The sequence below is a fragment of the Rhinolophus sinicus genome, linkage group LG07 (assembly GCF_036562045.2).
Source record: "Rhinolophus sinicus isolate RSC01 linkage group LG07, ASM3656204v1, whole genome shotgun sequence".
Lineage (NCBI taxonomy): Eukaryota > Metazoa > Chordata > Mammalia > Chiroptera > Rhinolophidae > Rhinolophus > Rhinolophus sinicus.
The window spans coordinates 83,128,998-83,153,384 of NC_133757.1; the positions used below are offsets into that span (position 1 = coordinate 83,128,998).

Genomic DNA, 24,387 nt, shown 5'->3' on the forward strand with positions numbered 1-24,387 from the left:
ATGACTTGGGAGCCCCTTTTGCTCTGCACAAGGGCATCGCTCCATCTGGAAACTGACTCGAATACCCTTCGCGCACCTGTGTCACCACGTTCAGAAAGCGGAGCAGGAAGAAGACACCAGGGTCCCTCTAGGAGCAGGAACAAATCTTGTTGTGAGCAAGAGCCCTGGAAGGGGTCAGATCGCGCCCACAGGCAGCGGCTGGGTCTGTTAAACCTTTTAAAGACATTCCAAGATTGTCACTCAGCAACAGGGAGGCGGGTCCTGCGAACTGTCCAATCGGGCGCATTAGGGAGGTGGGTGGTGCGAGGCTCACAGACCATCGAGGAAGTTCCGGATTGCGTCTCACCTGCGGTTAACGGACCAGGTATATATCTTCGTCAATCCAGCTCTGACCTGGCCCCGGCTGCGGGAACCGAAGGGACCTCACCGGGGTACCCCAGAAGCCGGCCATGGTGAGTGTGCGGGGGCGGGTGTCCCAGGACGGTACGAGGGCCTTGTTGAATCCGGCCAAAGCTAGAGCCGGCCTACCCGCGGGGCTCCGCTCAGACGTCGGTCCCCTCTGCTCGCTGCGTGGGGGATGGGTCATTAACCAGGACCCCGGGCGTCGTGTCCGGTCACTGCATGGGCGACTTCGGTTCCAGCCAAGGAACCTCTCTGTGTAACTCTGCGTCTCCCCCAAAATGTGCTGTGATCACGGGGAGGGAAATCGGGACAGTAGTGACTCGGACTGCGGGTTTCGTGCATTGGAAGAGCTGTGATCTGTGTGGTCCCCAGTCTCTCCGTTCTCCCTAGCTGGCGCCCATTTTCTTTTGAGTTTTTCAAATGTCTGGCAAGCAGGGTCTCAAATCCTTAACCCTGACCACTCCCCGTCTTCCTAGGACTCTCAACACGCGTCTAAATTTCCAGATCCTTTCCCGAATTCCAAAACGCCGAATCTCCTCCCATTCACGCATTATAATCAACTATTAGTCCTCTGGGGTTCATTTCAAATAGACCCAGTCCTGGTTGCTCCCCGGTTATGAAAGCATTCATGAGGCACAAAGGAATAGATGTTGGAAAGTTTATTTAAGAGGAGAAACACTAACAGAGGACTTGCGAGTGTAGAGTGGGTAGATAGCTATGCTGACTTTCTGTTTAACTGAGATTTTATCTTGTCTAACCAGGATGTAAATTGCTTCGGCCTGTAGTGGAATCTAATGTTGTGTTCAGTTTTGTCCATTGTGGTGGGAGAAGGTGCGGTTAATCTTGTTATGGCAACCTTCATTGTATAAACTTATGTTAGAGTCACCCCAATGAGTCAAATGGCTGCCCCCTACACTCGTTCCTGTTTACCCTTACCTGTCTTATGAGACCCGATAATAATCATTTTTTCAGAGTCAATGAATGCCTCTTTTAATGGGGTTTATTTTTGGTTTCTGGACATTTTACATGAAAGGAAGGACGAATTAGGAAGTATGCCACTGGTCCTTTTAGTTAGCAAGAATTTGGAAATTTTTCATTTTCTACCGTTTATACTTTTGTAACCGTTACTGTTTAGGGAATTAAATCTTAGGATGGTTTCCTATGTACAAAAGTAAAATAAGGAAAGACTAGTAGATAGTAAAACATGGTGTATATAAATTTCTGTTTTTCTTAGATAAATGTGTAAGATAGAAAAGTCTAACTTAAGAAAACTCACTGCCCACCTGTCCTGGGTCCTCCATGGCTATTATTCCAACCATCCCAAAATACAGTTTTGATATGAAGAGAAGCAAAGTTTTGCCACCCTGAAGTTGCCTTTTGGGGATATTGATTTTAAGCTCTTTATTAAGAAACAAAAAACTTAGAACCTTTGACCTCCTCCACTTTCCTGCCCAAGGGATTGAGACAGAGAAACCTGCTTCAGGAAGGAAATCTTAGGATGCTGCCTTAGCCTACTTTGAATTAAGGATGGTAAATAGGACTGCAGATGGAACCTGTTAGCTAGATACCCAGTGTGTCCCATTGTTTGAGTTACCTAGCAAGCATTTGCCTGCCCTGTGTGTTGTTCAACTCTTCAACTACCTGTTAATTGTCCAGTCTCACTTCTGAAATCTAAGACCACATTTCTCCCTTTTTCTCCTTTGTTCAAAATGTCACATACACCCAATGTTGCCTTACTATCGTTGCAATTTTCATACATCTGTAAATTCCCTATGTGCACATACTAAAATTTTTATTTTCTGTTAATCTGCCTCTTAATTAGATTATTAGCCCAGCTAAAAGAATTTAGAAGGTGGGAAGAAACGTACTGTTTTTTAGCTTCCGGGGGTGATTTGTTGAGCTTTTCTTAGTGTTTCTTAAAATAACAAGACATTGCGAATGCATATTTTTCTTACCCATGTTTTTCCTTGTAATGAGCAGTCAGACTCCACATTGTTGGATATTTGCCGACCTCTTAAGTCTTCCTCCTCCCTCTTCCTTGTGTCCCCACCTGGACAGGCTGAGGGCAGTCCAGGGCTCCCTCCTCTGGCACTGTCACATTCCGCCACCCAAGCCCCTGCCTGTGAGCAGGACTCTTGCCCTGGCCCCGCCCCTGACAAGGATTCTTTGCTGGAACTTTAGTCAGCCTCTGAGCCTCCTCCCAGGCCTACCTGTGCACGTGCTTGTAAAATCCAGTTTTAGCAGGAACCCTGAAGCCAGGTGAGCCAGAATCCCCACCCTCCTACCTCATCCCCCTCCATTATCTGATCAGGTTCCCCCTCCTGCACCATCTGGTGATGTCTGATCACCCAGGCCTGTCTGCAGTTAGGTCGTTTTAGCAGGAACCCCCAAGCCCCAGAATTTTTCTCTTCCTAATTTGCCATGCAGTGACCCCCACCTGATCTCGGGCAGTGAATTCCCACTTGTCCTTGCTGTACTCAGAGTGGAACCCAGGGGTGTCCAAACTTTTTTCAACGTTTTTCACCAAGGGCCATATGCGGTAAAATATACAAACAGCCAGGCCACTCACTGGAGGTGAAGTACGCATTGCCTCACCTGGTTTATTTAAGTAAACTAAATATATTTTTGGAATTTGCTGCAGGCCAATAACAATGGATCATGGGCCGCAGTTGGCCCACGGGCCACAGTTTGGACACCCCTGGTGGAACCCAATCTCATTTCTCCCCATTGTGAAATCCCACCACAATGGTCTTTATACCTATGGTAGTGGTTCTGATAAAACCTGACTTACCATCTTTGACAAGTGCCACTGAATATTTTTTCTGTAACAATGTAGCACAGTAAAAACTCAGGCCATTCTTTATTGTTGTTACTGTTTTATTTTTTCAAGACATTGAGAAGTCCGCCCTGCCCCCCCCTTCATTATGTGAGTCATAAGCCTTTTGCTAACCTCTGTGTGTGTGGGGGGGGTGGGGTGGGTAGGGCTCCTTGCAGGTGACAATATCAGTGAGCATCACATCCCACCCCGTGGGTCTGTCTTCTCTTGCTCTGACTTGCTCACCTGCTCTGCTGCCTGATGGCGGCCGCACTGTGGGCTGCTGGGTGCTGGGGAGCTGGTGCTGTGAGCTGTGCTGCCCCGTGGGGCAGTGTTGACCCCACCAAACCCCACTTTTATGTGCAGTCGACCAGAGTGGGCAGTTTCGAGAATTTCTAGAAAATGGGAGCAGGCGTATGGGATGGGCCCCTCCTTAAATTCTTCCTGGGTTGATATCTTTGTCAGGATTTCTCTGTGTGTTAGAGTGAAGCTATGACAGGGGCTGGTTTGGCCCCGACATACCCTGGGGATGGGGGACCGAAAGCATGACTATACTCTGTGCAAGACATGGGCCCATCAGGGGTTCACTTCTGAAAGAACAGTTATTCAAAATGGGAAAGTGATTGTAATAACTATGTGTGGGGTCAGATAGGTATTAGACTTATCAAGGTGATCTTTTCTGTTATATAAATGTCTAATCACAGTGTTGTACAGCTGAAACCAATAAAATATTGTATATCAACTAATTGAAAAATAAAGAAATTATTAAAAATAAATTAATAAAAAGTAAAATAGAGAGAGAAGATGGGGGCAGGGCAGCCATTAGGTGGTATGCTGAGTCCCTAATACCAGAGGACTCCCCAGAACCCTTAACCTCTGCTGCTGCCCCTGCCTCTACTGCAGCACAGATCCTAACCCTCAGGGTTAAGGGACAAAACGCATAGCACCCTGTGGCACAGCCAAGGGATTAATTCTAACCAATGTATGTCTGGAGTCCTTAAACTCTATAAAGCAACCAGTTGTCATGGGGAGGTTCTGAACTCTGATGGCACTGAAAAGATATATAAATACCAGGGTAGAGACGACACCTTTTTTCTCGAAGTGTATTCAGTAACCAAAAAAACAAAACAAAACAAAACAAAACAGGGAAGGACAGGAGGGAGGGAACAAAAGGGAAATAAAAAATGAAACAAAGGTCCACAGTTTGTTCCAATTGAAAATCCAAAATGTACGCAAAGAATTACACAACAGAAAAAATGAGGGGCACTGTTTGGTTTGGGGGCCTGTATAGCATGGGTTCTGAATAATTTTTGTCATCTGCTGTAATACACCATCCCTCATGCAAATAATACTGTGTCAAATTACAGCTATTCTGGGATCACACTAAATGTAAACAAGGTACCCCTGGTAATGCAAGGGGGCTTACTAAATATAAAATAGGGGATAAATGTGCATGTCTCACTTTAACCATCAGACAACTATTCTCTTGCCTGAATTACACTTGGTCTTAGCACCCATTGTTCTGAAGTATCCCATAGTGAACAGGGAAGCTCTGAACCAATGATTCATAAACTAAAATAAAGTCTTCCCCACTTCCAAATTGGCTTCACAAAAAGCGAACCCACAGACCTTACCGCCCCCCACCCATTTAATTACATAATAGGGCTCTATTGATATTAAACAGGGCAATGAAAAATAGAAAACCATTATACAAAACTTATTTAGTGAAGAGGTAATTATCGCCAGTTCTTCTGTTTTTAACAGGTAAATTTGGCCTGTTCTTAAACCTCGAAAGAAAGAATAACACCTCACAGTGGATGACCTCAACCCGGAGGCTGTGTGGTTGCACCAAATAAAGCCCTATCCACAGCACTCTTTTCTTCTGATTTTATGAATTTGAATCGTTTCTCTTTTTTCTAGCTAAAGTCTAGCTAAAGCTTTGTCAATTGGGTTTGTATTTTCAAACAACTAATGCTTTGTTTCTTTGAACAGTTTTGTACTTTCATAAATTTTCTTGTTACTAATTAGCATCCTTTCATTTGAGCTTGATAAAATCGCCATAGAATTTCTGGCAAGGCAGATGTAGTGGTGATGAACTCCAAGCTTTGGTTTGTTTGCAGAAGTCTGTCTTTGTTATTGACTGCCGGGACAGCTTTGTTGTGGAAAGTATTCTTGATTGGCAGTTTCTTTCTTTCAACACTTCGTGCATATCACGGCACTCTGACAGGTTTCAGTTGAGTAAAGTGTAGAAATGGGGTCCCCTTGTATCTGAAGTGTCACTTTCTTCTTGCTACTTTCAAAATTCTGTCTTTGATTTTTGATAATTTGATTATAATGCATGTTGGTGAAGTGTTGTTCGAAAAGTAGGTCAACTTAAATTTATTTAGTAATGTTTTAGTATTTCATCTTATTTGGAAATGATGTAGCTATTCAGTAGTTCCGTCTTTTAACTTAGTAAAACTCTAAGGTTTCAAGTTACCTAAAGATTTTGGGAAACTGCTTTTAGGTACACTTACCATAAAACAATTATTGTTGAAAACTCACTGAAAAACCTTTTATTCTATGTATATCTATTTCATTTATTGATTTTCAGTAATTATATTCAGATTACTTGTGAAAATTTTATGAAACATTAGACAAAGTCAATTATTATCTCAGCTCTTTTCCCATTGACAAACCCTGCAATGAAGATAACATTAATATTTTTTTCTTGTAAACACAGATAAAATAAAATTATATTACACATTGATAATTTCAGAGGCTATTTTAATTAAACAAAACTTAAATCACTTTTAATATTAAATATTTTCTCACATCACATATTAAACAGCATTTGGGTTAGTGTCTGTTATATTTCTTAACTTACATAAGTTTGATTCCTATAAGCCAATTAACAGAGCACTCTAACAGCCAGTTTTATTCATCCTCTGGAGGTAGACATACATACATATATGGAGACAGACATATCCAGAGACCCGGTAGTTTTTTGTTGTTTTTTTTTCAGCAGGAGACAGGTATAGTAAGGCAAAAACCCATTAATTAACAACAGTTGGAATAATTTAAGTTTCTTCGTTCAGATGGCCAAGGCTTTTACTTTTTAGAGAAGATATTCAATATTTGTATTTGTCCTTTATAAACACTTTTTAAGAGACTGTCCGGAGCAGGGGCTGGGTGCCTAGGCAAGGGAATCTTTCATACACTGTGCTTTTAAAAAGCTTTCTCATCCCTTTTTTTTTCCCCCTCTTGGTTTGTTTAGTCTCAGGCAGTTATGGGCTGTGTCTACATTTCTGATTAGGAAGGTTCTGGAAATTACTAAGGAGGTTTACAAATCCTGTCAGATTTAATTTTTTTAAAACGGTCTGATCATAGAGTTATTACATTTTTTTGAAATATCTTGTTAGGTTTCAGGCAGGAGAAACAATAAAAATTTTAAAGCATCTGCTCAGATTGCCAGAGTTTATTTTAGTATCCTTTGAGAGCTCTTTGTTTTTTAATACTTCTGCTTATCAAAAAATACATTCTATTGTGTCCGTGAGGTTTGGATTCGTTATAACAGATGCTGAGGTCACATTAAATGTCTTTGTTTCTACACAAGGGTCACAGTTCCATGTGTAGTCTTTCAGCCTTGCCCCAAGCCCTTGACCTGCAGAGGGTATGACTTGTTCTAGTGTGGTCAGGCCTGAGCTACCCTGTTGTCTGTACTTACTTGCTCCCCTTGGAAACTCAGTCAGGACTTCGCTGTGCACACCTGTGCCCACGTGTTCACAAAGAACTGGGTGAATACAGTGGAGTAATCCCCAGTCCAGGAAAGGTTTTGTTTAAATTCGAATGTTCCTGGGAGAGACTGGAGCCTCCAGCGGCGGAAGCTGGTTTAACTGAGCCCCTCATGCTCCCTCCTGGTGTCAATCAGGGAGAAAGGGGGTGTACATGGATTTCTGTCCAATCGGGTGCCGCTGGGACAGGAGGGTGGGGCGACGCACTGGGACTCGACACAGGCGTGCGTGTCCCAACTCCGGTCTGGATCGTGATAGCACTGGTTGTGGGAGTCGTAGGAAAGAGTCAGGGACCACCCCCACCCCCACCCCCGCAGGAAACGTAGAAATGGTGAGTGTGCTGTCCCGGGATGTGGAGATGGGGACGAGGGGCTGAATGGAACCAGCTGGATCGGATCGTGGCCTCCCTGCGATCAAGTCCGGAGTCTGCTCAAATCTGAAGTCTGAGGACCCGAGTCCCCTCGGGATGCTGCGCTGCGCGGATCTGCTCCCTTCCAGCAGGCAGCTGGGACCCCGGGCGTCCTGTCTCCTCACTGCACCAGGGATTCGGCCCCCACCAGGGAGGCTCTCTGGGCAGCTGTGTACTTGCAACCCCGCGTCTCCCCAGGTGGTGCGGTGACCACATGGAGGGTCTTCGGAGACAGTGGTGACTCGGGTTTCGGGTTTGCTGCGTGGGAGCAGCTGTGGTTTGTGGGGACCCCAGCTCCTGTCTCCCCAGTGGGTCCCCGTTTTCCCCAGAATTTTCCAGATGTTTAGGGAGTGGGATCTCAGGTCCACGACCCGGTCCCCCCATCCTCGCTCTTCCTGGGACTGTCAACAAGTCCCTAAATTTCCAGATCCCTCACCTCATTCCCGAAGCCAGCTTCCCTTTTCTGATTTACAGCATCGTTATAAACTGTTTGTTCTCTGGCGTGCATTTCAAACAGACCCGACATTTTAATTGGTTATTTTTCCACCAGAGCTATGCTAAGGCTAAATATAAATTAAAGATGTATAGTTGTCTGTGGATATTTTGCATGAGAGGAAAGCAGACAATAACCACCTGGAAGACAGTTGTATGAAATCCCCGTTCCTCTCCCCCAGGACCTGGCCTGGGCACAGACATCAGATGGGAAGTCCTTTGGGTGGAGGTTCTTTGAAAAGTTTCCTGGGTGTTCTCTCCTGTCAGCACTGCCCCTCTGTGCGTGTGTTGCTTCAAAGTGTTTATTTACTTATTTAAGTATCATTTTTTTCAATAGGTATAAAATGTATTTAATCAATAGAGGTTGAAAGACAACAATGCTCTTTCTGAGATTGTGGTTATTATTCCTTAGGCCTAAACATTTTGCATTTAGAGTATAATTCGTGCTAATTAAGAAAGTCTGTGAAAGCCAGGTGGTCTGTGTTCTGGGTTAGGGTTCGTGAATTTGAGAGTTCATTTGGATCAGAACCTTAAATTGAATCGGGCTGTGAGTTTCCTCACTGAGAATGGAAGCCTGGGGGAGGGAGCGCTTCCATGCTTACAGGAGGTGGGAGGGTGTGTGTGGAGCTTCCAGCGTCCATTCCTGGGGCTGCTCAGGTGTCCCTCCCTCCTTCCCGAGGGAAGGACCCCCTCCCGGGGTTCTGTCTTAATGGGAGGTGTCTAGAACCAAGTTTGTGGTTGTAGTCAACTTTTTGAATATGGGTTTTTGTTTTTTGTCTGTTTGTTTTTTGTTTGGTTAAGTGTAAGGAAGCGGCTGATAATCTCTTGATTTCATTATTTGTTTCCTTTCTTTGGATTTGTTTCTCCAGTGAATATTGCAGCTCTTTGAATCTAGTTTCCATTAGCACCCGGGCTTTTAATATATAAATTCATTGAGTGAACTTATGAGCAAGGCAAGAAAATTGTGGAAAGTATGAGAATTTTGGTTACATTAGGTAAGAAACCTCAAGAAGTGAGATGTGTATATTCTGAGTTCTCAGTTTTTCCATTTTTCTTTCAGCGTTTTTATTTCAATGTCTGTAGTCTACTTTGACATTGAAAGGGCTATACTATTTCTAAGAAATGACTTCCTATTTTAATGGGTGTGAGAAAGAAGCAATTAAATCTTCATGTTCATTGATATGAGAACACATCAAGTCTTTCAGAGATCTTTGTTTTCTAGTTCATTTCAGGGCTTAATTGCAGGGCTTAATTGCAACCCCCTAATGCATTATAATGTGTGTGTGTGTGTGTATATATATATATACACACACACACACACACACATATATATTATGCTGAAAATATTCCCTGTGGAGGGACACACTCTTATCATGCCCCTTGTCCTTTTTGTCAGAAATAGATTTAGAAGGTGATGGTCTGCAGTTTTGTATATTTTGATGTTTAAAGGATGAAATCTTGGAGTGATTTTCTATGTAGAAAGTTAAAATTAATTCTAAACAGCAAATGTTAACAATAACAAGAAAGCATAGGAAAATATGGTATATATAAATTTTTCTTTTTGTTTTAAATGAATAGTGCATTGGAAGGTTCGTTAAATTCCTGAGATAGGAAAGTAACTTTAGAGGACTTGCTCCCCACATACCCAGAGCTGTTACTGTAGTCACCCTGAAATGACCAGTTTTAATTACTTTTACATTATCCCGTTAGTGTTTCTTATATAAAAACAAGCCAGTGCGACTGTCCTGGTCCCTCTCTGCTTGTGAAAGAATGCTAGAGGCACAAAGAAATAGAAGTTAGAAAGTTTATTCAAGGACAGAAGTTCATACAGCTGCCCGGAGCTCCTGGCTCCTCACCGCCTGGGTTTTTAAGCTCGCCCTGCACAGGATTCTTCCATCGTGGTTAGCAGTCCCTGGGAAACCTCCACCACCTTTCCTGCTGACCTGGGATGTAGTTAATCACTAAGCTTATCTCGTGGTTCCCAAGCCCATTAATCACTAAGCTTGTCTTGGCCCCCAAGCTCGTTAATAGCTAAGCTAGTTTTGTTGTGTCCCAGGCTTGTTCCTGTTAATTCTTTACTTGTTTCCTCACGGAGTTTGATGGAGACTCAGACATGGCAGCTGCCAGCCTCAGCAAGCAGGGAGGGAGGAGGCCTCATCAAAGAAACAATGGATTCTACCAGTACTTCTGTCTGAGAGAAAGTTGCCCCTCCAGCCCTGGCACTGAGTTCCTCCCCACATGTCCCTAGCATCTTTTGAGCTGCTGCCTCAGTGCTGGAGCTCAGAGCAGGTCAGTCCCTCAGTGACAGCCACGTTATTGAAGAGGATAAAGATGGTGTCAAGAACAGACATGAAGTTAACGGAAATGCATTTTCTGGTGCATTTAGAGCTTCAGGTAATGTCAGGTGCTGGGAAGAAAGCTGGCTTCAAGAAGTTCCGGTTGAAGAGCAGCGACCCTTCCTGGAGAGAGAAATTACCTAGGTCGCAAAGGAAGCAGCAGCTCCTGAATAGCTTTGATACAAAGACCTGAGTGTCTCTCCTCCAACTTATTCCTTGAGAGTTTCCAGGGAATGATTCTGAGAGAGTGTTTCTGATAGGGCATTGGTCTTTTCAATGAACAATTTAGAGCAGCTTGAAAAGAACAATGGCCTCATGGCTAACTGACATATCACCAGAGTGGCAACATTTGGCCTGAAAAGAGTAGATTTTTCTATTGTGATTTGTACATTACCCAGAAACCTCTTGACCTCTTGGAATTTTTAGTAAAAATTGTATTTTCTCAGCGACAATATTCAGGCATTGCTCCTAACAGCTTGCTTGGCCTCACTCACCAAAACCAACTGGCTCTGCCCCCAGCAAAAGTAATGGCATTGCCTTTGGCAGTCAATCTGAAGAGCAAAACAAAGTTGCACTTTCCACAAGCCCCCTGCTGTTTCCTTAAAATTACCCAAAACTGTCCACACTTTTTTTTTTTGCATTTATTTTATTTTTCAATTAGAGTTGACGTTCAATATTGTTTTATATTGGTTTCAGATGTACAGAGTAGTGTTTGGACGTTTACATGGTTTGCAAACTGATTCCCCTACTTGGTTCGTGCCCACCAGCATAGTGATTACAATATTGTTGACTATATTCCTTATGCTGTACTTTACAGCCCCAGACTCTTGTAACTACTAATTTGTGTTTCTTAATCCCGTCACTTTTTTTTCACCCAGCCCCCAACCGTCCTCCCATCTGTCAATGATCCATTTGTTCTCTGTAACCAAAACAAACCCCCAAAAACAAGACAGTGTAAATGCCTATTTTTCTTACCCATGTTTGTTCTTGTAATGAGTACTCCAGTATTTGATCTTTGACTCCTGGCACCTTAAGCCCCACCCCTCCCTTTCCCCCTCCTGCTTCTTACCTGTCAGGCTGATGAGCAGCCTGGAGGACCCTGCACTGGGAGCTGCTGTTCACTGGGGAGCCCTCCTGTGGGCTGTGCTGCCCTGCGCTGTATCGTGGACCCACCCAGCCTGGGGTCTGTATACAGAGGACTCTGAGTTGATAATATGCTGTCCTTTGGGAGCAGTAGTGTGGGAGTGGGGTTCTCCTTACAGTGGTTTTGGGTGGTTCCCTGCAGTGTGTTTACAGTGAAGGTGTGACTGAGGCTGAGTTCTCCTTGATACTAGGGTGAGTAGTAGGATGATTATACCGTGTGAATGAGCCGAGCCCATCAGGTGACATTCCTTAAAGAGCAGGCATTTTTTTCTCATTTTTGAAAATACATTTTAAGTTTATTTTTATTAAAATACAGTTGACATACAATACTATATTAGTTTCAGGTGTATAACACAGTAATTTGACATTTATATATTTCATAATGTGATCATCACTGTAAGTCTAGTAACATTTGTCACCAGATGTTATTACAATATTATTATTTTGTCTGTTCTCTTCATTATATCCCCATAACTTATTTATTATATAACTGGAAGTCTGCATGTCTTATTTTCCTCACCTTTTTCACTTATCTCCCTGTCCCCCTTTTCTCTGTCAACCATGTTTGTTCTCCATGTCTATGAGTTTGTTTCTGTTTTCTTCATTCATTTATTTTGTTTCTTAGATTTCACATGTATGTGAAATCATACAGTATTTGTCTGACTTACTTCACTTAGCTTAATACCTCTAGATCCACCCATTTTGTCTCAAATGGCAAGATTTCTCTTTTTATGGCTGAGTGTCTGTGTGTGTGTGTGTGTGTGTGTGTGTGTGTGTGTGTGTCTGTATCACATCCTTATATATTCATCTGCAGGTGGACATTTGGTTGATTTCGTGTCTTGCCTATTGTAAATAATGCTGCAGTGAACTTAGGGGTATATACCTTCTCAAATGTGTTTCTCTTTCCTTCCGGTAAACAGAAGTAGAATTGCTGGGTTGTGTGGTAGTTTTAGTTTTAATTTTTTGAGAAAACTCCATACTATTTTCCATAGTGGCTGCACCAATTTACAATCGCACCAACAGCGAATGAACTTACTGTTTGCTCCACATCCTCACCAACACTGATGATTTGTTGATGTATTGACATAATAGCCATTCTGACAGGTGTGAGGTGATGTCTCATTGTGGTTTTAATTTGCATTTTTCTTGTGATTAGTGATGTTGAGCATCTTTTCTTGTGTCTGTTGGCCATCTGTATGTCTTTGGAGAAATATATTCAGGTCCTCTGTTCATTTTATAATTGGATTGTTTTTTGCTGTTGAGTTTCGGGAGTTAATTTATACATTATGGATATTAACCTTTATCAGATATATCATTTGCAAGTATTTCTTCCATTCAGTAGGTTATTTATTTGTTTTATTGATGGTTTTCCTCACTGGGCAAAAAGGATTTTAGTTTGATGTAGTGCCATTTGATTAATTTTGCTTTTTGTTGCCCTTGCCTGAGGAGACATATCCAAAAAATATTGCTAACACCGAAGTCAACTTTACTCCCTACATGCTCTTGTAGAAGTTTTGTGGTTTCAGTCTTTACAGTCAATTCCTTAATTTATTCTGAGTTTATTTTGTATATGGTGTAAGAAAGTGGTCCAGCTTCATTTTCTTGCATTTGTCTGTTCGGGTTTCCCAATACTGTTTATTGAAGAGACTGTCTTTTCTGCATTGTATATTTCTATCTCCTTTGTCGCACTCTAATTGACCATATAGGTATGGGTCTATTTCTGGTCTTTCTCTTCTGTTCTAGCAAGGTGTGTGTCTGTTGTGGTCCTAGTACCATCGTCTTATTATATCTTTGTAACATAGATTCAAGTCAATGAGCCTGATACTTACAGCTCTGTTTTCCCCTCAGTGTTGCTTTGGCTACATTGGGCCTTTTGTACTTTCATGTAAATTTTAGCATTATTTGCTCTAGTTCTGTGAAAATTTCCATTGATATTTTGATAGGGATGTGTTGAATTTGTAGATTGCTTTGGGTACTATGGAATTTTAAACATTTTTTAAATTCATGTGTGTGGTATGTCTTTTCATTTATTTGTATCACCTTCAGTTTCTTTAATCACCTTCAATTTCTTCAATTTTTTACAGTTTTCACAGTACAGGTCTTTTGCCTCTTTGGTTAATTTTTCTGGGTGTTTTTTTGGGGTGTGATACAATTGTAAATGGGATTGTTTTCTTAATTTTACTGAGAATTTATTATTATTGTATAGGAACACCACTGATACCTGCATAGTATCTTCATATCCTGCAACTTTACCGAATTCATGTATGTGTTCTAATTGTGGGGGTTGTTTTTTTTTTTTGTAACTTTTTAGGGTTCTTTACATATAGTATCATGTTACCTGCAAATATCAAGAGTTTTTACTTCTTCCTTTCCAATTTGGATATCTTTTTTTTTTTTTCCTTATCTGATAGTTGTGGTGGTAGTTCTTCCAATAGGATGTTGAATACAGGTGTTGAGGGTGGGCATCCCATTTTCCTGATCACGAGTGAAAAGCAGTTAGCGTTTCACAGTTGAGCATTATTAGCTGTGGCTTTGCTATATATGGCCTTTTTCATGTTGAGATATGTTCCTTGTCTTCCCACTGTGTTAACAGTTTTTATCATTAATTTATGTTGTATTTTGTTAGATGCTTTTTCTGCATTATTGAAATGATGATATATTTATCCTTTTGTGGTATATCATATGGATTGATTTGTGGATATTGAACTTTCCTTGCAGTCCTGTAGGGAATTCCCCTTGATCATGGTTTATGACACTTTTAATATATTGTTGAACTTGATGTGCTAATATTTTATTGATTATTGTTGTATCTAGGTTCATCAGGGATATCAGTCTTTAATATTCTTTTTTCCTATTGGTATCAAAGTAATGCTGGCCTTGTAGAATGAGTTCTGAAGCATTCCTTTCTCTTCAGTTTTTGGACTAGTTTGAGAAATGTGGACATTAGTTCTTGTTTAGGTGTTTGGCAGTATTCTCCTGGGAATTTGTCTAGTCCTGGACTTCTATTTATTGGAAGTTTTTTGATTCCTGCGTTAGTCATGTTACAATAATGGGTCTGATCAGATTCTCTGTTTCTTCTTGATTCAGCCTTGAAACATTGCATGTTTCTAGGAATTTATCTATTCTAGGTTGTCCAATTTATCGGTGTATAGCTGTTCATAATATTCTCTTAACGATCATTTGCATTTCTATGATGTCTGTTGTAATTTCTCTTCTTTCATTTCTGATTTTATTTGTTTGGGCCCTGTCTCTCTTGTTCATTATAGTTAAATGTTTATCAACATTTTTGTCTTTTCAAAGAACCAACTGTTAGTTTCATTGACCTTTTCAATTTTTTAATTTTGCCTGTAATCTGTATTGTTTCCTTCTACTAACTTTGTGCTTTTTTTCTTTTTCTTATTCATTTAGATAGTATAAGGTGAGCTTGTTTGAGATTTTTTTTTTCTTGTTTCTTGAGGGGGAACTGTATTGCTATAGACGTCCCTCTTAGAAACTTATTTTGTTTTGTCCCATAGAGTTTGGAACATTGTGTTTACATTTTTATTTGTCTCAAGATACTTTTTCATATTGTTTTTTATTTTTTTGGTAACCCATTGATTGTTTGGTAGCAGGTATTTTAACCTACACATGTTTATAGTTTTTTCAGTTTCTTTCTGGTAATTGATTTTTAGTTTCATACCCTGTTTCCCTGAAAATAAGACCTAGCCGGATAATCAGCTCTAATGCATCTTTTGGAGCAAAAATTAATATAAGACCCAATCTTATTTTACTATAATATAAGACCAGGTCTTATCTAACATAAGACCAGGTCTTACATTAATTTTTGCTCCAAAAGACGCATTAGAGCTGATTCTCCGGCTAGGTCTTATTTTCGAGGAAACACGGTACCATTATGGTCAGAAGAGATACTCACAGGATTTCAGTGTTTTTAAATTTATTGAGACTTGTTTTGTGGCCTAACATGATATCTATCCTGGACCAGAAAAGAATGCTTATTCTACTGTCTTTGCATAGAATATTCTGTGTATATCTATTAAGTTCACCTGGTCGAATGTGTCCTTGTTGGACAATTTGAAGCCAGTGAGCCTTTGTTGATTTTCTCTCTTTACATTGATGTAAAGTGGTCTGTGTTGTTTACTATTACCGTGTAACTGTCAGTCTCACCCTTATGTCTGTTAATATTAGTTTAATTTATTTAGTGCGCCTATGTTGGTTGCATAGATATTTACAAGTGTTGTATCTTGTTGGAATGAGCCTTTCATTATGATATGTTCTTGGGCTCTACTTACAGACTTTGTTTAAACTATTTATTGTGATATACTGCCACCCTGGCTTTTTTTTTTTTTTTTTTCCATTTACATGAAATATCTTTTTCAATCCTTTCAATTTCAATCTGTGTGTGTCTTTAGATCTGAAATGATATATATAGGTATTGGGTTTTTTAATCCATTCAGCCAACCTTGTCTTTTTATTGTAGCATTTAGTCCATTTATAGTTAATTGTTGATAAGTATGTACTTATTGCAATTTTATTCATTGGTTTTGGTTTTATAGTTCTCTGCTCCTTTTACTCTTTTTTTCTTGTGCATTGATGACTTTCTAGTGTTATGTTTGGATTCTTTTCTTTTCATTTTTTGTGTATCTTAAGTTTATGGTTGTGGTTACCATGAGCTTCATTTACAATAGCATATGTTTATAGTAGTCTATTTTAAGTTAATGGTTCCTTAAGTTCAAACACATTCTAAAAACACTACATTTGTCACCCACCTCCCACACACACGTTTTATGTTTGGATGTCATATATTATGTATGTGTTTGTGCCCTTAGTTATTTTAGATACACATGATTTTACTCCTTTTGCCTTTTAACCATCATACTAGCTTTATACTTAGTTGATGTACTACTTTTACTAAATGTTGGCTTTTACCTGTGAGATTTTTCTTTTCTTTCCCACATTGTCTTTTTTTCAGTTTTGGCCTTTTCTGATTGAAGAAGTCCCTTTAGCATTTCTTGTGATGCCATTTCAGTGTTAATGAACTCCTTTAGTTTTCTCGTATCTGGAAAACTCTATCTGTCTTTTATGTGAGTGATAACCTTACCACAGATTAGAGTATCTAGATTGTATGTTTTTCTTTTCATGGCCTTGAATATATCATGAAATTTCCTTCTGGCCTGCAAAGTTTCTGCTGAAAACTCAGCTAATAGTCATAGGGATGTTCCTGTGTATGTAAGTAGCTGCTTTTCTCTTGCTGTTTTGTAGATTCTCTTTTTCTCTTTAACTTTTTGCATTTTAATTATGATGTGTCTTGGTGTGCTTCAGTTTGTGTTCAGTTTGCGTTTCTCTTCTTTAGGACTCTGTGCTTCCTGACTGAGACACATGTTTTCCTTTACCATTATAAAGATGTTTTCAGCCATTATTTCTTTCTTTTTTAGGTTCAGGTTTACAAAACAATGTGATAGACATTTATACTCCTCACAAAGTGGTAACCCCCTCCCCCAATCTATTACCCCTGTGACATTATATATAGTTGTTACAGTTCCACTGACTACTCCTTATGCTGTACACGACATCCTGTGACTATATGTATATTAAATTATAGTTGACATTCATTATTACTCAGTTTCAGCCCCAGGTGTACACTGTAGTGATCAGGCATCTACATCATCCCTGAGGTGGTCTCCCTAATAAGACAAGTCTCCATTGGATACCCTGTAAAATCTTTACAACATTATTGATTATATTTCCAAAACTGTCTTTCGTATCCCCATGGCAATCTTGTGGTTACCAATTGTGCTTTCTATTCCCCTCACCTTCTCCCTCATCCCTACTCCCTCCCAACCCTCAATTTTTCCTCTATATCTCTGAGTCTGTTTCTGATTTGTTTGTTCATTTATTCTATTCTTTAGATTCCACATATAAGTGATTGTTGCTTTTTTTCCTGTCTTTTCCTTCAGGTAGTTCTGTGATGTGTATGTAAATTTTCTATTTAAAAAAGGTTGTCCTAGGGTTCATGGATATTCTGTTCTTTTTCATTTTCGCATTAGGCTCAGCTGAAATAGATTTTTTTTTTTCCTTTAAGTAAAGGTCATGAAAACTAAATATTTGGGGCATTTTTCAAAACACTGTGTTTATTTTCTCTTTCCTAGTTTTCAAACTACTGGGTTATCCTGTGATTAAATGCTCTGATAGATCTAAGAAGAGAAGGTCATTTCAAGTTGTTTGGCTTTTTTCTAGTGAGGTTGGGGATGATATCTTGTAAGTTACTTAAATGCCAGGCAGAAACCCGAGCTGTCTGACTCCACTTTCTGACGATTGACTGCTGACAGTTTTTATGCCTCATCACTCCCTAGTCCTCTTATGCCTCATATGTGTACAAGGTATGTAGAAAGCCTTAGTGGTCTTTAGTTTTCTTTTCTGGCATAGCAAGCAGTTGAGTGCATGCTAGCCTTATGTCTAAACTCTCACCCTAGCCCACCTCCTGACCTCAAAAAAATAAGTCCCCATACCTTTCCTTGCTCTTCTTAACCTATTTCATGCCTGCTTAAGAGGTCTGCCTTCCTCTCCCCAGAGACCTGTTACAGAAGCAATACTCCCTTTTATACCCTAGTGGCCAAGTGTGGTGTCATCAGCTGATGGATTCCCATGCTCAGGGGCTGAGCTCTCATGTTCCTTTACTCCACGGGGGAGCTGGGACATGACAGAAGAAGGGAGGGCAGCCTCTAGGGTGCCTGGTCAGGAAAACTTGCCCCTGACGGGGGAATGGAGATGTTATGTTCTGTTGGAGGAATGCACTGCTGACACCTTAGCTATTTTGTAACCATACACAAACTCACCATCAAACCATTGTGGATGTCATTGCACTCTCCTGTAATCTGCTGCTTGTAACCTGTTCATCAGTGTTGGTAGGGTTCAGGTTAGACCTTTAATAGTTTTTGCTAGAAGTATCAGTTCTAGAATATTATTATCTCAATGTGTATTTCTGTGTGCACCACAAGTTGGCTGGAAGTAGCCATGAGATGTGAGTTTAGCGATATTTTAGTCTAAGGTGTCATTCCTTTATCCTTGTCTCTGAGCTGTAAGTTCCATATGATGTTCTAGACCATAATCAGACAGAGAGAGAAAGGGTGAACTCAGTCTATGATAAATGTTACATGAGGTAAAAACAGTGCTTCCCTGTAAGAATATTTTCATTCAGCCAACTGCATGTGATTATACACATAACTTAGGAGACATTGCAGGTTAGTATCTTGACTATCAAATAAAGTGAATGTCTCAGTAAAGCAAGTCACAACAATTTTTTGGTTTTGCAGTGTATAAGGAAGTTCTGTCTACACTGTACTGCAGCCTGTTAAAGTGTGCAATACTATTGTATCTAAAGGATCAGTGTACATATATCATCTGCACCTTCAGTGAGTCATAATCCTATTGCTGGTGGAGGCTCTTGTCTCGATATTGATGAAAACATAATATTTGTCAAGCGCAATAAAGTAAAGCACAATAAAATGAGTTGTGCCTGCACTTCTAATGGTCTGGAGGACTTTAGGATGATACGGCCTTCTAAGCTTTGTTAAAAGATGAATTTCCATAGGCCTCCTGCACTCTTCGTTTTTTGGTGATGGGAATGGAAAAAAAAGCTTCTAGTTTTCCGCTATATCTTTAGTCATTAAAACTTCATGCAGATGTGACCCCCTATTTAATGGAGTGTCGATGGGCAAGAAGGAAGGAGATGAAAGAATTTTTCTGAAAGAGAATCGTTGGTTTTAAAATGATAATATTTGTTTCATTTGTGTAACACATCTGTCCTTTTCCCACATGGTCTGAACCCTGCTGTTAAGAGAAGTAAGGTGGAATGTGATCACAGTAAAAATGTATAATTTTCATGTGTTTATCGTGATGTTACCTTTATGTGCAAAGTAGGTGTGTATAGAGAGTACACTTCCTATGATGAAATCATACAATAAATGTTTGAGATGGAAGAATCGTATCTAATCTTCGTGTAAATGGAGTCTAGGTGTCCAGTGCTGTCAGTCTCATGAATCAGAATCACATATTTGGGGTTTTTAGGACTCAGTGGCCTTTGAGGATGTGGCTGTGACCTTTACCCTGGAGGAGTGGGCTCTGCTGGATCCCTCACAGAAGAAACTCTACAGAGATGTGATGCGGGACACCTTCAGGAACCTGGCCTCAGTAGGTATGCCTGACAACTTAATCTTCACCTTGTTAGAGGCCAAGTGTTTCTTGCCCATGAGCATTTTTCTAAGATGTGGAATGTGGAAGGGGAGGACATTGATAAATAAACTGAGCATGGTTACAGCTCATCATAGAACTAGAACCTAATGATTTTTGTACAATTTCTAAAACCTTGGGATCAGTGTTCTGGGTCTGCATTTTAGGTAAAGAATGGGAAGATGATGACATTGAAGATGAGTACAGAAACAAGGAGAAAAAACTAAGGTGGGTCATATTCACAATAGAAAGCATTATCTCACGTGAGAAACCTGGTGTGCTACGAAATATTAAAAAGAAGCATCCAAAATAACACCCGCTTCAAATTTATTACTTGTGAGAAAATTTTCACCAAATTAGTTTCTTATATATGACATAGATGTTCAGTGTTTATAAAATAATTCACATGGAGATGGCATTGTTAAACCCTATAATGAATCTCGCTGTTTTGATAACAGCAAGGCTGATGTTGTCTTGCAGAGCATTCAGTATATTCAATGTCAAACAACTCAGATGAGACAGAAAACCTACCCTTTGCTTTATTAGTGATTTTAGTTTTATTAGAATATTTGAACTACTTTGTTATGTTTTATAGCAGTCATTAATAATGTGCTTCTTGGTTTTTTTTCAGAAGTCATACGATAGAGAGACTCTGTGAAAGTAAAGAAGGTAGTCAATGTGAGAAAAACTTCAGCCGTGTTCCAAATCTCAATTTGAAGCAGAAAACTCTTTCTAGAGTAGAACCATGGGAATACAGAAGGTATGGAAAAGTCTTCATGCATCATTCATCTCGTAATAGGCACACCACATGTCTCACTGGACAAAAGTCCTCTGAGTATGAGAAATACAGAAAGAAAGCACATAATTATAAGGTCTTAGGCAGAGTGTTCAGTTATCTTCAATTTTTTGAAAAACATGAAAAAAATGACAATGGAAAGGAATCTGGTAAGTGTAAGGAATGTGGGAAAGTCTTCATGTCACTAAAAACCCTTCAACAGCACATGAGCACGCATTCTGTAGATGCTCCTTATAAATGTAAGGGGTGTGGGAAAACCTTTACTTCTTCAGCTTCACTTCAAATATGTGAAAGAACCCACACAGGAGAGAAGCCCTATCAGTGTAAACAATGTGGAAAAGCCTTAAGGTGTTATCAAAGTCTTCAAATACATGAAAGAAATCACACTGGAGAGAAACCCTATATATGTAAAAAATGTAGTAAAGCATTCAGCTGTCTCCCATATCTTCGAAGTCATGAAAGAACTCACAGTGCAGAGAAACCCTATGAATGTAAAGAATGTGGAAGGGCCTTTAGATATCATCAAAGTTTCCGAAAACATGAAAGAAAATTCATTGGAGATAAGTCCTATGAGTGTAAGGAATGTGGAAAAGCATTCAGATGTTATAAAAGTTATCGAATACATGGACGAAATCACACTGAAGAGAAACCCTATGAATGTAAGGAATGTGGAAGAGCCTTCAAAAGTCATCACACTTTTCGAATACATGAAAGAAAATTCATTGGAGAGAAGCCCTATGAATGTAAGGAATGTGGGAAAGCTTTCAGATGTTACAAAAGTTTTCAAATACATGAAAGAACTCACACTGCAGAGAAACCCTATGAATGTAAAAAATGTAATAAAGCATTCAGTTGTCTCCCTTACCTTCGAAAACATGAAAGAAGTCACACTGAAGAGAAACCCTATGAATGTAAAAATTGTAGGAAAACATTCAAGTATCCCAGTGATCTTCGAACACATGAAAGAAATCACACTGAAGAGAAACCCTATGCATGTGAGGAATGTAAAAAAGCCTTCCGACATTACAGTTCCTTACAAACTCATGAAAGGATGCACACAGGAGAGAAACCCCATGAATGTAAACACTGTGGTAAAGCCTTCACTTGGCGCACCACCCTTCGAAGACACATGAAAATGCATACTGGAAACACACCTTATCATTGTAAGGAATGTGGGAAAGCATTCACCTGCCTTAGTTTGTATCAAAGACATGAAAGGAGTCACACTGGAGAGAAACCCTATGAATGTAAACAATGTGGTAAAGCCTACAGACAAAAGTGTTCCTTACAAATTCACAAAAGAACTCATACGGGAGAAAAACCCTATGAATGTAAGGAATGTGGAAAATCTTTTAATCGTAAAAAAATCCTTCAAGTACACGTGATAGTGCACACTAGAGAGAAATCATATAAATGTGAAGAATGTGGGAAAGCTTTCAGTCATTCCTCTGCCTTCCATAAGCATGAAAGGACTCACTGGATAAAACCTGTTGAATATAAGTAATATGGGAAGGTTTCAGTTAGCCCACATCCTTACATGTGAAATCTCCCACCAAAAAGAAATAAAATCTAATGTGAGAAGGCTTGATGGAAATTATTCATGTTTACTGTTCCAGAAAACTCAAAAATTTGTTATTAAAATTGTAAATAAAGCGTGTTTACCATCTTTCTTCAAGTGCATAATTGGAATGTGGAATTCTGCTGTAGTTAACCCTTGAACAGCTGTGCTTTAAAGTCTTCACCACCCGTGCAATTGAAAATCTGAGAATGATTTAAACCAGCCTGCATATAAGTGGATTTCTAACCCTCGGTCCTAAATACAGTTGACCCTTGAACAACATGAGTTTGAATTGCATGGGTCTTGTTATACGTAGATTTTTCTTCAAGAGTCAACGTTAATTATTTTCATAATGATTATTGAGTTAATTCTATGTGTTGTCTTTCAACAAGTACATAACATTAATAAGTAGTGATTTTTCATTAAATCAGTTAATCGTATTATCTCTTTACATTTTGAAGCCTGTTATATGCATGGGTGAATTTAAGTGTATTTCTATTACTTAATTTTTAATGAGGCTTTATTTGTTTTGTGTTCGGAGGCCATTGAAAAATGATAGTTTGGTATTTTGTGGGATTTTCCTCCTGGTCTTGTGACACTTCCTTGATACCTGTAGTCCTTTCTACATACCCTACCTTAATTACTGACAAAATTCCTCTTTTAGGGTAACAGGTATAATAAGAACCTTGTTCCATTTTCAATGCTAATAAACGGAGTTAATTTTCATGTCAAGTTTATGAAAGAGTATAATTATATTTGGTGTTTTGCTTTTATTTTCCTTGACTGAGAGTTGGTGAATAGTATCTGATTTAAGAAGAGAGACCTGTGATAGCACAAAATATCTAGAGTTAGAGATACTCTCCCTGTCGGTAATGTTAGGAACTCAGTAATGTTAGGAATGTAGAAAGTCCTGCAGTCCTATGATTAACAGTAAAGATTTCCCATAACAAGAAAGATACAGACTTCGTTTACCTTCATTTCTGCATTTGGTAAACAATTTGTATATAGACTATGTAGTCATTTTGTTGGACACTATTATCTGGGACTTGAAATTTCGTGTTGAGTTGGGCAACATTTTTGTGGTGTCTTTTGGTTAATGTCATTGATGAGATTTTTATTTACCTTCATATATTTAAAATGTTATAATATTTACATGTTTTACTGCTCTACACACTGACACAATATATCCACCATAACACCATGGAGTTCCTTCCATTTAGGGAAACACCTACATTCATGTGTATTGTTCTAGCCCATCCTGAGTCTATTCTCTGAGTAGGATGACATCTGTGCAAATCTACTCTGATTACCCAGTGAAAACACCAAAATTGCTAAAGATATTTAGAAACAATCATCCAATGAATAACTGAGGTGAGCTATACAAAAAGGGTATTATTACCCATAATATCCTAATTTAGTATAAAGAAGATATGATAAATTTTTCAATGTCTTTTTTACCTCAGGAATGGCTGGAAGTCTTTTGAGTCCATGATCTACAAATCCCATAGCCCATTTTGCTGTTCACAGATTTCATTTCCATATGGTTAGACTTCTAGCACATGTTGTGAAATAATGGAATACAGAAGTATAGGTGTAAGTTTTTATAAAGAGCAAAGGAATTCAATCTTTGCAATTTTTTAGTGATAACTTACGTATTGGGGTTTCATTCAAATGGGCACCAAAAGAGTGTCCTTCTTGGGCGATGTAACTTTTTCCATCTTTTGATGGCAGTATTATTATACATCTGTGAAAATTCACAAGTACACCTAAATTAAATATATATATTTGGATTATATATGTATATACCGTAAATATATGTAAAACAAAAAATGAATGAGACATTGGCTTTTATATGCTAACTTTGATTTTTATATGTTTAATTTGTTCCACCACTATGGGATCCTTGTTAGAAAGAATGAACAAGTGGGAAGAAGGACACGGGCCACCATAGTCCTTTGTTTCAGCTCTCTTAATTGAGGAAACACCCTTTAGGGTTGCACCTGCCCTCATCTCATAGTTTCTCAGAATCTGTCTTTGAGTTTAAATCATATCCTTTGAACATATTTTTGGAAGTGTTGTGGTTCTTAAACATAAAGGTGAGTCCCAAGTGGGTTCTGCCCAAGGACATCCTCTGTCATGGGCATCAGCATTGTTTCCTTCCATTGCCTCCACAGACCATTTCCAGCTCTTTTCTTTCCAACTCCAGCCTACTTGTGTCGGCGTACTGAAAACAACTTAAGAAATCTCTGCATATCCCTGTGAAATGTTCTTTGAGGCAACAGCAGACATCTGTGAGCTGAGAGTATGACAGAAGCAGATATAGAACCTGTGTCATGGGCACATTTCCCATGGTCACAGCAATTTCAGCTTTTGCAAATTTGTCAGACCTGCTGGCTTACTTATGAACCAACACTTACAAATTAACCAACTTTGGGTA

At 39.5% G+C, this 24,387-nt stretch overlaps 2 protein-coding genes across 4 annotated transcripts in view; both read left to right on the forward strand.

The window, feature by feature from the left end:
* Positions 1–306: 306 nt before the first annotated feature.
* On the forward strand, positions 307–22,682 carry LOC109454332 (uncharacterized). Of its 3 annotated transcripts, none has more exons than XM_019744835.2 (4): positions 307–452; positions 19,435–19,561; positions 19,764–19,824; positions 20,228–22,682. In XM_019744835.2, exons 1-4 carry the CDS (start codon positions 450–452, stop codon positions 21,894–21,896), a joined length of 1,860 nt encoding a protein of 619 aa, XP_019600394.2. In that variant the 5' UTR covers positions 307–449; the 3' UTR covers positions 21,897–22,682. The 3 variants fall into 3 exon arrangements, with proteins under 3 accessions (XP_019600394.2, XP_019600395.2, XP_074194228.1); XM_019744836.2 differs by lacking the exon at positions 307–452 and adding an exon at positions 6,954–7,321; XM_074338127.1 differs by lacking the exon at positions 307–452 and adding an exon at positions 10,880–11,410.
* The window catches only part of LOC109454333 (uncharacterized), a 90,168-nt gene continuing 73,092 nt past the window's right edge, over positions 7,312–24,387 (forward strand). Inside the window, 1 exon segment of the mRNA XM_074338126.1 lies at positions 7,312–7,321. Coding sequence (XP_074194227.1) covers positions 7,319–7,321 — 3 coding nt within the window. The 5' untranslated portion in view covers positions 7,312–7,318.

Coding starts and splice junctions, on each gene's coding strand:
- LOC109454332 (XM_019744836.2), top strand. CDS start 7,145: ATGGATTTCTGTCCAATCGGGTGCCGCTGGGACAGGAGGGTGGGGCGA. Junction 7,322..19,434: donor CCGCAGGAAACGTAGAAATG/GTGAGTGTGCTG, acceptor TGGGGTTTTTAG/GACTCAGTGGCCTTTGAGGA. Junction 19,825..20,227: donor AACAAGGAGAAAAAACTAAG/GTGGGTCATATT, acceptor GTTTTTTTTCAG/AAGTCATACGATAGAGAGAC.